At 32.3% G+C, this 13530-nt stretch overlaps 1 protein-coding gene, 1 long non-coding RNA gene and 1 other non-coding gene across 3 annotated transcripts; all 3 read right to left on the reverse strand.

The window, feature by feature from the left end:
• Window positions 1–1810: 1810 nt before the first annotated feature.
• On the reverse strand, window positions 1811–3975 carry LOC121174121 (uncharacterized). The gene is made up of 2 exons (XR_005889936.1): window positions 2651–3975; window positions 1811–2211 (listed from the first exon to the last, which is right to left on the reverse strand). It is a non-coding gene; the product is annotated as an uncharacterized lncRNA (long non-coding RNA).
• MIR160C (microRNA MIR160c) lies at window positions 2931–3021 on the reverse strand. Its single transcript, NR_048769.1, has one exon. It is a non-coding gene; the product is annotated as a microRNA MIR160c (primary transcript).
• Window positions 3976–11099: 7124 nt separating the features above from the next.
• Window positions 11100–13369, reverse strand: PIP2-8 (aquaporin PIP2-8). Its single transcript, XM_003554328.4, has 4 exons — window positions 12797–13369; window positions 12245–12540; window positions 11940–12080; window positions 11100–11424 (listed from the first exon to the last, which is right to left on the reverse strand). Exons 1-4 carry the CDS (start codon window positions 13095–13097, stop codon window positions 11305–11307), a joined length of 858 nt encoding a protein of 285 aa, XP_003554376.1. The 5' UTR covers window positions 13098–13369; the 3' UTR covers window positions 11100–11304.
• Between the last annotated feature and the right edge of the window lie 161 nt (window positions 13370–13530).

Here is a 13530-nt window from a genome sequence, read left to right on the forward strand (position 1 = left end):
TTTAATTAGATGGAAAACAACATCTATAATACACAATTAATTAGATGTATTATTTATCTTAATTTTATTGGTCTTATACAATTTCACATATTTAAACACTCTACATAAAAATTCACTTCAATGTTAAAGTTTTCAAATGAGTATTTAATTAACTTAATTTAGTTAGTCCTAATAAAAATTCACTTCAATGTTAAAGTTTTCAAATGAGTATTTAATTAACTTAATTTAGTTAGTCCTACAATGCTTGAAAAATATGTTATTAATGATATAGATGTTGTTAAGCAATGGTGTTTCACCAAAAAATATATGAGCAATGATATTTATATAAGTAATTTCATATCGTCATATGTTTCAATGAAAAAAATGTTAAACGATATTACTTAAAACGAAACTCATGTAAGCCTCCCGTTGTCTCCACAAGAGATATTATAATGAGCCGTTAAGATATTTTATAATGCATTTAATCGAATAGTTAAAAATTATTGTTTGGACATAAGTCTTTAAACAGCAAGTACTAGATTCTAGTGTTAGGAGGTGAGAATGTATATAAAGATTGAACTTTATTATATAAAATATTTTGTAAGCAAAATATAATATAATTCAAATAGATGAGTTAAATATCCATCCATAAAAATTGGTTAATAGATGATGGCTAAGACAAATTTTTTAATTAAATGAGATATGGGTGAATTATACTCTTTTAAAGTAGATTTTTAATAATTCATAAATAGATTAGTGAGATTTATTTTGTACTCGTCTATTATAATTTAATTTAAATTTTAGCTAATCTAACTATTTGACAATCTCAATTGAGTGATCTTATTTTATAATTCAAATTTATAAAACTTTATATTGATTTAAAAATATTTTTATAATACCTTTTATTTTTGTTTTGCTGGGAGCCAAAAGGTCAGAACATTATTTATATACATTAAGATTGACATATTACGCTTTTGATGGTTTGCAATCGGTTGGCTACTGCTTCCGTGTTTTCTCTGGGAGATTTACTAAAATAATACTCTTCTAAAAATAAATTATTCTAAATAAAGTTTTGTATTAAAACATTAGTCACGTTCTATATATAATCGCCAAACGGCCGAAGTATTCTTCAAATCGCCAAAAGTTGAAATTTCTGGCGTAGGTTAATGGTGACAAATGGTGATATGTTTTAACTTTTAACTCAACATTTTTTAGAGTAATTTGGTTTTAAAAAGTATTATATCAGTAAATCTCCTTATTTTATCCTGCAGATTATAAGATTATTGCATGAATGAACGAATAAATCTAAAGTATTTTCACGCGCGTCTCATATATATTGCGTCCTTTTCGTCCTATTTTTCATGCAGTTGTATTAGATATATTGTTGACCCATCAGTAATTGTTTTGAAAAAATAGATGTAACTACAAACGCATCTTTCCCAGATCCACGTGCGAGTCATATTTACAAATGGTTATTACCCATTTGATCGACAGTATATAATTAACTCGTATAATTCTTGTATTAGTACAAAAACTATATTGAAGTTGCGTGAGTAAACTAAACACCACAGAAACATTAGTCACAAGTCTCATCTCTCAATCGGTAAAGTTATCTAAATTCTAACAACCAAAATGAAAGGAAACGGAAATTAAAAATAAATATTTGTACAAGTTATTATTGATTTGATAAACAATCAATAGATCATCATTCAACTTTTTGTTTGGATACCTTCTGAATTGTGTGAATAGAATTAGTATTACTAATCTTTGAATAATTTATGTATGAGTTACTTCGGACTGTCGAGTTTATTTGTGAAATATGTAACATACTGAAAGCAAAAACTGATGATATTATATAAATAAATTTAATCAAGCTAGCTTTCCACCCATGATTTCGTCTCTTGTGAAGTTTGTAGATCATTAGCTGCAAACTGGATTGGAAAAGTTCGATAATCAAGATTTTGGTAGCTAGCTATACAAATCTTCTTTAATTGCACTACGTACCAATATTGGTGTGCACCATGTGCATTGTACAAAGTGAAAAATGAAAGCACATTGCTACACTCCTCTCACAAATACACACAACTTGAATGAACAAAGTGTATTACACAAGGCTGTTGCAACAATTATCTTACCAGCATTACTAGCATAGGCTCAACAATTAATGGCATTTGTCCAATTTTAATTTCAAGATCTAGTGTACACCTGTGTGGCTCCAAAGGGAAATAAAAGCTGGAAAAAGATAGAAAATAATTAAAAAAAAATAGTAACTAAAAGACATAATAAATTTGTTCTCTAAAAGCTGGGTACATTATATTGCTAGGTACTCAATTCAGTCAACATTTTCTTTATCATAATTAAAAGACAATAATGCCACTAACTGTCAACGAATTCAAACTAATGAAATATATATATCTCAAAACCAGGCTCCCGATTTGAGTTGAAATGTACAGAATATAAACAAATGTAAATGTAGCCAAGAAGTTAACTAGTCAATTGCAACAAAAAATAACAACACAATAATGAAAAGGATTGGTGGATGCGTCAACTTTAAGGTGACAATGATCTTTACTGGAGGGAGGACAGAAGATGTCAATTAACCTATAAAATGATAAGAAAGGAATAAAACAAAAAATATTATTTTATTTTCTTTGTAGCTATTGACACTTACCTCTCTTCTATCTAGCTAGCCAAGTCAATAACATTTTGAACCAGGTAGGCTATTCACAACCTAACACAATATTAAACGCAATTAAGAGATTAATCATTAATCAGATACCAAAGGAGAGTAGGAGACCTTTCAAGCCTCTTCTCTCCATCCCTCCCAACTGATAAGATTGAAAGAAACAAAGACAATAGGAAATCAAAACTGAATTGAATTAAAGAGAGACATAATGAACTAAGTTTTGTAGAAAACAGAAACTAGTTAATTTAGTTTTCCCTTGATTAATAACGCACAACATGCATGGCTCCTCGCACGCCATTCGTTAAGGCCATCACTGTCCTGATGGGCTCTGCAAATGGCATACAGGGAGCCAGGCACGCCAAGTATGCTAATAGTAATATACAAAAACTAATTAAATGCAAACTTAACCAATTTATCTGTACCATGGAAGATGGTAAGATTTATAGAGATATGACCAAATGAGTGCTCTTGATGATTGGTGTTGCTGAGACTAGAAGTGATCTGCAAGTAATATCTATGAGGAGGTAGAAGCAATTAAGAAGCATATATGCAGCATGAAGTAAGAGAAGCTAGGCCTTCCATGCCCCCACAAAGACAAAAACACTCCTCAGCTCCTTTGGCTACTGTTTTTACTTGGGAAACAACCAAGCAGCTAGCAATTTGGCATGAAGCAAAGCTAGCTTTGTAAATAACTCTACCTGAACCAACCTTGTCTCCCCCCCTCCCTCTCTCTTTTTCTATTCCCTACTTTACTTTTTCAAACTCCCAAGGAGTTTGAAACATATTGATGAAGAGAAATAGTGTTACATATATATGAGTGAATGAGGAGGGGGTGAAGGTCTTCTCATATTTACTATTGGCTGGGATGGCTCTAGGGATGTCTCAGGGTTCAACTTCTTTTTCCATTTCATAAAGGGCAAGTCATTTTTATCTTGAGAAACTAAAGTGTCTACAAGTGCTTGGATCCCCTTAGATTCCTATTCCCCCACCATTGAGTTTCTTTAAAGAACAAGATATTTCCCCCTCTTGTCCTTTTCCCTTTACACTTTGTGGTGTTTCTTTTCCCTTTCTCTTTTGGTATGGTATAACATGATGGAAGAGTACAACCCAGAATTGAATTTTAACAAGCTAGGGGGGTACTTATAGGGAGCACTTATGTACCTGTTTCTTTTCTTTGCTTTTTTTTTTCACCTTCATTCCCCCCTTTTTTCCTTTAACCAACTTCTGCAGGCATTTCAAATAAACTGTGATCACTTATAATTGTTGCAAGATAAGAGCAGTTCAACTAGGAAACTGCATAAATATTGTTTTTCTTTAACTCAGGGAAATGCAAAATTAGCACTACCATCTTCTTAGTTTGTTCCGCCGTCTTACATCTAGATTCTCGTTATTCAGTAACATGTGGTCCACTATGCGAACATGAACTGACACATTAACTTTAAAAAGATACACACACGTTAGATTTATTAACAATCTTGTGACAACAAAATGTTCAGTCATCTGTCAATTTCTTGTGAACTTGGGTTGCAAATGCTTTTGAATCAGAATTCTCTGTAGTTAGTAGCACACTGTATAAACCTATTGTCTTACATTGCATACACATACACGGGTGCTTTCAAATTGCCCCTCAATCCTCGGATGCAAGAAGTGATAAACTCCGAAACGAAATTATTAAAAGTGTGGAACCATGGATTAGAACTTAACTTTATTCAACCGGAAAAAATAAAAAGAAAAGACAAATTCAAAGGCATTAAATTGTTAAAACTGCTGAATGAATTGCATGCATGATAGAAATAAAGAAACATTCTGGGTGGTGCTTAGAAAACAAAAGTCACGGGCAAAGACACATGCCATTATGCAAAGCAAAAGTAGAGGGTTTCCCTTCTAGTTAGACAGGAATCTCAAGTAGGACCAGAACCAATCCTGAAACAAACACGTTCAAGTTGCAAAATAAAGCTGCAGAATTTCCATACCCAGAATCTTGTGGAGAATACTCGACAAGACAAATGTTTACAAAAGCTTATTGCATCAAGTAGGAGCTATATTCACTCGTGTTTGGCAACATCTGTGTGTTTGGAATAACCTTGCTACCCTTCCCTTTGCAGATTTTATACTCTCTGCTCTTCTTGTTTGTTTCTGCTTTACTACCAGGACTTATGCACATGTATTCTGCTTTACATTCGTTCCAATGTAAAATTTGTGGCCAACACTAACTTGCACATATATATTTTAATTACAATTGCATTCAACATTCAACCGTTTAAAGTTAATTCTATAAGAATCAATATTATTAAAATCTAAAGCAAACAGTCACTAGATGAATGTGTCACGGGAAATCATGCAGGTTAAGTGTGTGACTTTAAATCAAATTCATTTCGGTGAAAATTGGTTTTGAATAAGCAAGTTAACAGTTAAATTCACTATAAATCTTGATTTGAATGATTGGTTTTTAACAAGTTAACAGTGAAAATTGGTTTTTACTTATTTTGAATGATTTAAGGTCAATTCAAATGAGTAAACTTTAAAAATAAAAATTACATAAGAAATTATTTCAGTTTAAAAAAGTGACATTGAATTGAGTCTTGATTTGTAACTTCGTTAAATTCTCGTAGGAGAATTCTGTGAACCATAAAGTTCCTCATTATTTGAAGTACCAACCATAAACCCGTTTATTAGAACTTCCAATATTTTAGCCCAAACTTGTGTGGTGGGGATTCATTCATTTTCCTCCTGCATGGGACAACAAGGATTGGCAACTACTGTGTAACCGTAACATTTGGTAGCTAATTGATAGTTAAAAATTAGTTGAAAGTTGAATTTTTTTTTAAAAAAAAAATCTCGAGGTTGTTTGGATTGTTGAAGATAAGTGAAATTATGGAGCCGAATGAAATGAATTTGTTTTTGATGAGGATGAAATAACCTGTATAATGAATAGTGACATTAATTTTGAGATAGAATTAAATCTTTAATTGGAAAATAATACCAAAAACATATAAAAGCATCAACAATGTATCATAAATCAAGCCCCTCATCATTCAGCAACACAAACGAATTCTTTTACAAACATAAATGATCGCCACTTGGAAAGAGAACAAGAAAATAACTAATTTTATGTTGTAACAGCAAGACCTTAAGTTCAACAAATTAGACAAATCTTTTCTTCTCACTCCAAAAGGAGGAGGAGACCTAGCATCACACGAATATTGTAGTACATTTCAATTTTAGACACTAGAGACTAGAGAGTATCAATTCATTTCTTTCTCTTCTCCCTTGGTGAAGTGATTCAAATTTTAAAATTATGCCTATGCCATACAACTTAAATATGAAAACCTAATTTCATTATTGCTATTTAAGACAATCATATCTGGTGTGTTTGGTTTAACGTTAAGTTGAATGGACACACATTTTGTGAGAAGTAAGAATTCTTAGCTTTTGATTCAGTAGTCATTGGGAGATTTCGGAACGTTAAACCAAACACACACGATATCATGGTGAAGGCAGATAAACCAAAAGCATCAAAATGCACACCCCTGTCCAATTGAAAGGCAACATAAAAAAGAAACCATCGTGATTATACATTCCATCAGTTTCAGGAACAGATCAATAGAATCGGAATATTTACAAGAATGAAGAGTTTGCAGTACTAGTAGCAAAATCAACAGTCTACACTAGTAGTGACTCAAACACGAATTAGCAGCACAAGCTGCTGTAACTATAAGTAGGAACAAAACAACAAAAACAATCACAAGCAGATGAGAATTCAAGCGTTGATTATGTAAAGAAAGCAAAAACGGTGAATGAGAAAAGGAAACTATATGTTATTTTTTAAATTAAATATTTTTAAATAATTATTCCAAAATAAAAACCAAAAAATACTCGTTATTCTAAATTCTTTAAATATTTTAAAACAGGGAAATATAAAAGAAATTTTGATCATTAAATAATATTATCAACAAAGGAGAATACTTATTTTAAAATAAGAGGATCGCGGAATTAATAATGTAATACTCATAAGTCATATTTTCTAAAAGAGAGGAGTGTAAAAGATATTTTGAAGATAAATTTTTTTTCTAATGGGAGTTAATGAAACTTTGACTGATTTTTCTTTAAAAAAAATATTTTAGTATAATTTTACTTGTCGGGAGGAAAAAAATATATATTTATATAATATGAAAAACAGTGTAATACGTACATCTATTAAAAAGAGTGTGATTGATCCAATTCTAAATGTTTTAAATTTTTATAATTATTTTAATTCAATTGAATATTCTCTTTTACTGTCCTTTACTATCCTTCTATTAAAAAAAATAAGTTGTGTGTGTGTTAATTTTTTTTAAAATATATATCATTTAAATTTAAATGAAAATTATAAAAATATATTTATGCAAAATTGAAAATACTACACAGCAAAATGGCCAGTATCAATCAAATCATCAACAAACCTCTCTTGCTTTCATTTTAATTTTGTTGTCATAATAACATAACTTGGGCTCAGCTCTGATGCAATGCATCTTGTGTTTGAGTAGGCCCAATTTGGAAGTCCTGAACTGGATGTTATATTGCTTCCTGCATCTCATTTGCTTCCAGCACTTCTTTTTTATTTTCCGGAATGACCATTATTACATTTTGAAATACACTTCCTTTTTTACTTTTGGAGTGACCAATTCGAAAGGTCAAAAAATATTCTGGAAAGAGTGCAGATAAACTTTGGAAGTGCAAGAAGCATCAACCAACTGGATGCTATCCTTGATTCCCTGACCCAATTTATCCAAATTGCTTCCTTTTGGGGCCTTTTCACTTTGACGTTGAGGTCCATACGCTACTGATAAAAAACCATAAACAAAACAAACGTACTACAGTGCTAATACTCTTTTAGTCAATGGCATAAAAGAAGTATATTTTTCCTTGAGAACTAATTTCATTGACTTTAGGAGGTGTTTTTTTGTCTGTACAACTGTACAACATGTATTTTTTTACCAAAGATAACTATGTTCGAGCTATATATAAAACTATCATGAGTGATAAAATTTTTCCTCAAAATATTTAATTTAAGTGTATTCAATGAATTCAAACTCAAAATTAAGTTGAAATAATTTTTTATCAGTTGAAGCATGTGCTTGATAGTAGAAAGCATTGTTTCAAGGTATGAAATTGATAGTAGAAAGCATTGTTTCAAGGTATGAAATTTTATTGTAGGGAATCACATTCCCATGAATATTATGTCTTGAAATATTATTCTCATGAACATGTTTGTTTGACAATAGTAATTTCAGGGAAAAATTTATCTAATTAAAAAATAAAATTTGAAAAAATAAAGTGAGAATAAATAATTATTGTAAAAAATAACTTTCATTTAGATGGAAATTCAATGTATCCATTCTTCTCGATGAACAAGAAGCAACATAATTGTGAGTATTTCACGTTCATGGAAATGTTTTGACAAAACTTGAACCAAACTTGTGATATTTTTAAATCCATATTCCTAAAAATATTTAAAAGTTTGCTCGATACCTTGAAGCAAAACTTGTACCAACCATTAGGGATCATTTGGACAAACTTTTAATTTCTAAAAGACTAACTAGTGATACTTTTGACTTTTAAAATATTGAAATAAAATGTTTATTAAAATTTAATGCAGTTATTTGTGTGAAGATTTCAATCCGATAAAATGTTTTTTCTTGTTTATTTTGTATTGGTAAATGCAAATTAAAACTCAAAAGACAAAGGGTTTTTTTAATTTTATATTGAAGTAAAATATGTTGGCTATTAAAATTAAAACTGGAAACAAAGTCTACTTATCAAACTAAAACTCAAAGACACATGTATATGATGGTTTTTATTTTGCATTGTTGGTTTTTGTTTTATATATTTTTTCAAAAAAAAAATCAAACTGATAAAAAAATTGAGAACGGAGAAGGTGGAATGAGTAGCAGGGCACTCGGCTTCTTTCGTGACAAGTGTCATCCCTGCCATTGTGGTCATCATCAGAATCAATTTCACAGAGACAGTAGCAGCTTCAAATTCACTTTTGAGAAATTGTTCTTAAAGAATAAGAATAACTTGATCCGCACAATAATTAATCACATCCCTGTTTCTGATCATTTCGTGTCTTTCTTATCCAAAGTTTTGTTGTCTCAAGCCAAATGACAAAATTTTAGTTTGTCCACTCTTAAACTACATAATTTTTTTATGTCAGTAACCACGTGCATCAATGCATGTGTTACCCAATATTTTTTTTTAACTCTTTTTTTGTGGACAGCGAATTTTTACGGTGGAAAGGAGTTGCAACTCATCCATCATCTTTGATGAGTAAGTAAGCTCAATGCTACGTGGGTTCACGCTCGAGAACCTTCACTAATCACTACCCAACTGTCTTAAGAAGAGAAATTTCATTTGTATAAGATCGTATAAACTTTTTAATAACTAAGAGAATAGAAAGAAAAAATTATATTTATACAGATTTTAATATCAAAATGTATTAATAGTGTGCAATATAAAAAAGGTTAGGCAAATAATATATACAATCATTATTATTAAATATTGTCCTCGTGGCATGTGACCAAAATCGTTTAGCTCGATTGAAAATGTAAAAGGACATGTTCACACGCTGTCAAGCTGTAATAAACTTCCAACAAATAGTTGCATGGCAATCTTCGTTAGAGACACCACAAGTTGCATGACGGAAACGTTTTGTTTTAATCGAAAGCTAATGGTCCTAGTCCACGAAACAAATATTTTGTCCATTGCAGATACTTATCCCTTTGTACTATAACTCCATCTTAAATAATGGCAAAAAGGGGCACGATATGAAGCTTTAGTGGGGCAAGACAATGTGTCCCCCTCCCTCCCTCCCTCTCTTTTCAAGGTGAGTTGGTGTTCATTTTTCATCTTTTGGTGCCCATTTCTTTCTCTCTTGTGTAATGGATTAATTTAAGGAGGAAGACCAACAATTAATTAACCCTTTATTTATTTTTAGTTTAGGAAGTAAAAAAGATATGAAAGATAGTGTGATATGATAAGAAAAAATAAAAATATATATAAATATTAATACTGTACAAAGATATGAATATCATTATTATTTAAAAAGCATGTTTAATAGTAAGAAAATTAAAAAGCTTGATTACACTTTTGATCACCCATTTCACAATTTGCTGAATTTTGCCACCCATAGTTCTTACTTTTCTTTCTCTCCCTCTTTCTTTCCATTCATTTAAGACATAATAAGTCTTTGCAGCTCTAAAAAAATGACATCAGGCTTTGCATGGTTGGTTTGGAAATTGATGAAACCCATACCTATAGCGGTAAAAATGGGTTCAAACCCAAGAGGTAACCTGGTCCACCACAGATCTGGTAGGGTTGGGTCCAAAAGAGAAATTTTTTATAATTGATTGTAAAACGTAACCTGACCCACTTATGATCTGGGTTCACCTGAATTCAACCCTAATGGATCAAATTGATCCACCTAACCTATTTAAAAAAATAATATATTAGTATTTTGTAATAAGTTCTAAAGACCTTAAAGTATTTTATTTATAATATATGCATTGTGACGTGTGAATAGTAAAAAATTTAATTTAATTAATATTTTTCTAATTTATTTAAATCTATTTTTTTTAAATTTAATTTTTTTTTAAAAGATATATGTTTTTTTAATTTTAGATGGATTCATGAGTCAAACCATTTAACTCACAATCCGTGATAGACCAGACAAGATAAAGTTACTTTTTTTTTTCTTAAATCAATTTTAAGTGGATCAAATTGAGTTGGGATATTTAAGTAGTGGATAAGATAGGCCAGATTAATCCATTTTAACATCTGGTCATACCGAAATTATTCATGCAAAACCGGAAAGCTGATCATTTATAACTAGCTTTAATTTCCACAAATAAGACATCCAGCTAGCTAGGGAAAGTTTTATACGTTAAATATCACTGTTCTTTTTTTCTAATTCCTGCGTATGAAGACAAGTATTTTGAAAAGTTTAACGTAGCATCAAGTTGTAGTTTTGCACATTTTGGTTTCAATCTCCTTCGCCACCCTATCCCTATAATAAACACACATTCTCCCATGGACTTTGGTCCCCCACATAACAAGTAAATATACATCATCATCCCTGAGCTAGGGGATACGCTAAGTCCCATAAATATCAGCATAGGACCACACCCCTCTTCAATTTCACAACAGAGAAAAATTAAACAACCATGGGACCATCTTGGAGTAACGCAGTGACCACACCAATAGATAAATCCATTAGATGCGACACGATTAAATAGACACATAGCACAACCATTTTGCTCTCATAAACTCTTCACTACACGTGATCCTATCATATCTCAACATCGCACGATAACAATTGACAAAGAAATCAAGTAATAAAACGACATGGTATTGGCAAGAAAACGCGAAAACCACGACCACAGGATACTAACGCACATGTACGTAACACTTAAAAATACATACACAAATTAACATGGGCATGTCTGTTGAGATGGACGTCACCACAAATATAGTAAACATAAATTAAATAAACATAGTGACGAGGATATACAGATTATTCCAATCCACCATGTATAAGCAAATTAATTAAGAACACAATTAAATGAAGCATGTCTCTCGTAGCTCAAATAGCTTGGCCAGAATTACAGGTTTGAGGAGCTCCTGAAAGACCCTAGAGCCTTTGCTGCTTGGGCCCTCAACACGGACTGGTGGTAGAATGCAGCAAGAGCAGCACCGATGAAGGGTCCAACCCAGAAGATCCACTAAACCAATTCAAAACAATTTTCAGAGCCCAATTAATTAATCTCTACACCAACAACTACTACAAATTAAAATCGAAGAATTAGTGACTAAATTAAGTAAAGAGTTTACAGTACTTTTCGTCATTAATTTATTTTTACTTTAGTAAGAATTTTCTTTAAAAATATATATAGTACCCCATGATCGACCTCATTCGGTTATATAACAGACTCTTTTGAAATTTATTTGTTCTTTTTATAAGAATCAAATTTTCTTTTATATTAACTCTTTTTTATTAAAGTATTTTTAATTACTTTACAAAAAGTTAATAAATAAGAAATTAATATGATGAATTTATGATCTCTCTTGTATGTCGGGACGGCAGCAGCAGTAGTCTAGTAGACTAGTAGTACATACAAATTATTTGGTCTTTAATTTTTATTTTTCTTGTACATAAGTTAACTAAAATATTAATATGAAAATGAACAAGAGAGAACAAGGAAAATATATGCATGCATATGTATATTTATGTAGATACCTGGTCATCCCAAGCCTTCTCGTTGTTGAATATGACAGCAGGCCCAAGGCTTCTAGCTGGGTTGATGCCAGTGCCGGTGATAGGGATGGTGGCCAAGTGAACCATGAACACCGCAAACCCAATTGGAAGTGGTGCCAACACCTGCATATAATAAAAAGTATTAATAGTAGTGGTAGCTAGTGGTCTTTGTATTTATTTATTTATTTATTCAGATGCAATTAATTAAATTTGGGAGTGTAAGAAGAAATTTAAAGTAGAAAAGAATGAATTTGCAGAGGATAAGGGAACATATAATATATGCATACGGGAACATGGGAGTCTCTTGCTACTCTCTTGGGATCGGTAGCAGAGAAGACGGTGTAGACAAGAATAAAGGTGCCAATAATCTCAGCGCCCAAACCGGTTCCTTTGCTGTAACCATCAGCGAGCATGTTCACGCCACCTTTGTACCTGTTGTAGTAGCTCTTCTGCAAAGCCTTCACAAGCCCCACCCCACTTATGGCCCCCAACACCTGAGCCACCATGTACCCAACAGCTCTTGTCAGCGACACCTTCCTCGCCAAAAACAACCCGAACGTCACCGCCGGGTTTATGTGTCCCCCTGAAAATAGTTTATACTCAATACTCATGCCCTTTTATTTTATTTTATAGTATCATCTAATCACAAATTATTATATACCACAAATTTGTCGAAAATTGTAAAATTAACTTGAAAGGAGATAGAAGCCATGGTGCATTTGAATTTTTATTAACTACTAATATTTTTTTATGAAAAGAAATATGTGGTAAGTCTGTTAATGCAAAATAGTTTTATATTAATCAGAAAATTTGTACGTATGAAAAGTTTGTTGATATACCTGATATGCCGGCGGTGCAATAGACGAGGACAAAAATCATGCCTCCAAAGGCCCAAGCGATGCCGAGGACGCCGACGCCGCTGCAGGGCTCGGCGGCGGTGGCTGTCTGGTGGTTGTAGCCGATGACGGTGAGGATGGTGACGTAGAGGAAGAGGAGGGTGGCGACGAACTCGGCGATGAGGGCTCGGAAGAAGGACCACTTTCGGAGCTCGGCGGGGTCGTAGAATGGGGCGGGGGGTGGGTCGTGGTAGTCCTTGTGAGGCAACCCACTTTGAATCTCCGTTTCGAGGTCTTTGGCCATTGGAGAGAGAGAGATTGAGAAGTGTTTTGATAAGGTTCAGAGGCAATGAATAAGTATATATATAAGGGACATGCGATGTGATTGCTGTGCTGTCTTGAGCTTGAAGGGTTAAGTGAAATTGTATGATGATAATTTCCACTGACCCCACCTTTTGTTTCTCTTCTCTGCTCTGCTCCGGTTTCTCTCTGTCACTCCACTAGCCCAATTATCATCCCTTTGCTATTAATGGATTTGAAATTTGAAATTTATATCAGTTTAATTTTATTTTGAGTTATTCAATTGGCTTTAATAGTAATATCTTATATATTTCTTTTTCTAATGTACTGTATGGAATCCACAGCAAGTTGGCTTTGTGTAACTGACTACCATGATAATATGTTATACATGGACGTTGACAACTCGATTATGGTCATCAGTTATTAATAGGAGAAGA

This window comes from Glycine max, chromosome 19 (genome assembly GCF_000004515.6).
Source record: "Glycine max cultivar Williams 82 chromosome 19, Glycine_max_v4.0, whole genome shotgun sequence".
In the NCBI taxonomy this organism is placed as follows: Eukaryota; Viridiplantae; Streptophyta; class Magnoliopsida; order Fabales; family Fabaceae; genus Glycine; species Glycine max.

Coding starts and splice junctions, on each gene's coding strand:
- PIP2-8 (XM_003554328.4), bottom strand. CDS start 13,097: ATGGCCAAAGACCTCGAAACGGAGATTCAAAGTGGGTTGCCTCACAAG. Junction 12,541..12,796: donor TTGCACCGCCGGCATATCAG/GTATATCAACAA, acceptor AACTATTTTCAG/GGGGACACATAAACCCGGCG. Junction 12,081..12,244: donor CAAGAGACTCCCATGTTCCC/GTATGCATATAT, acceptor TATTATATGCAG/GTGTTGGCACCACTTCCAAT.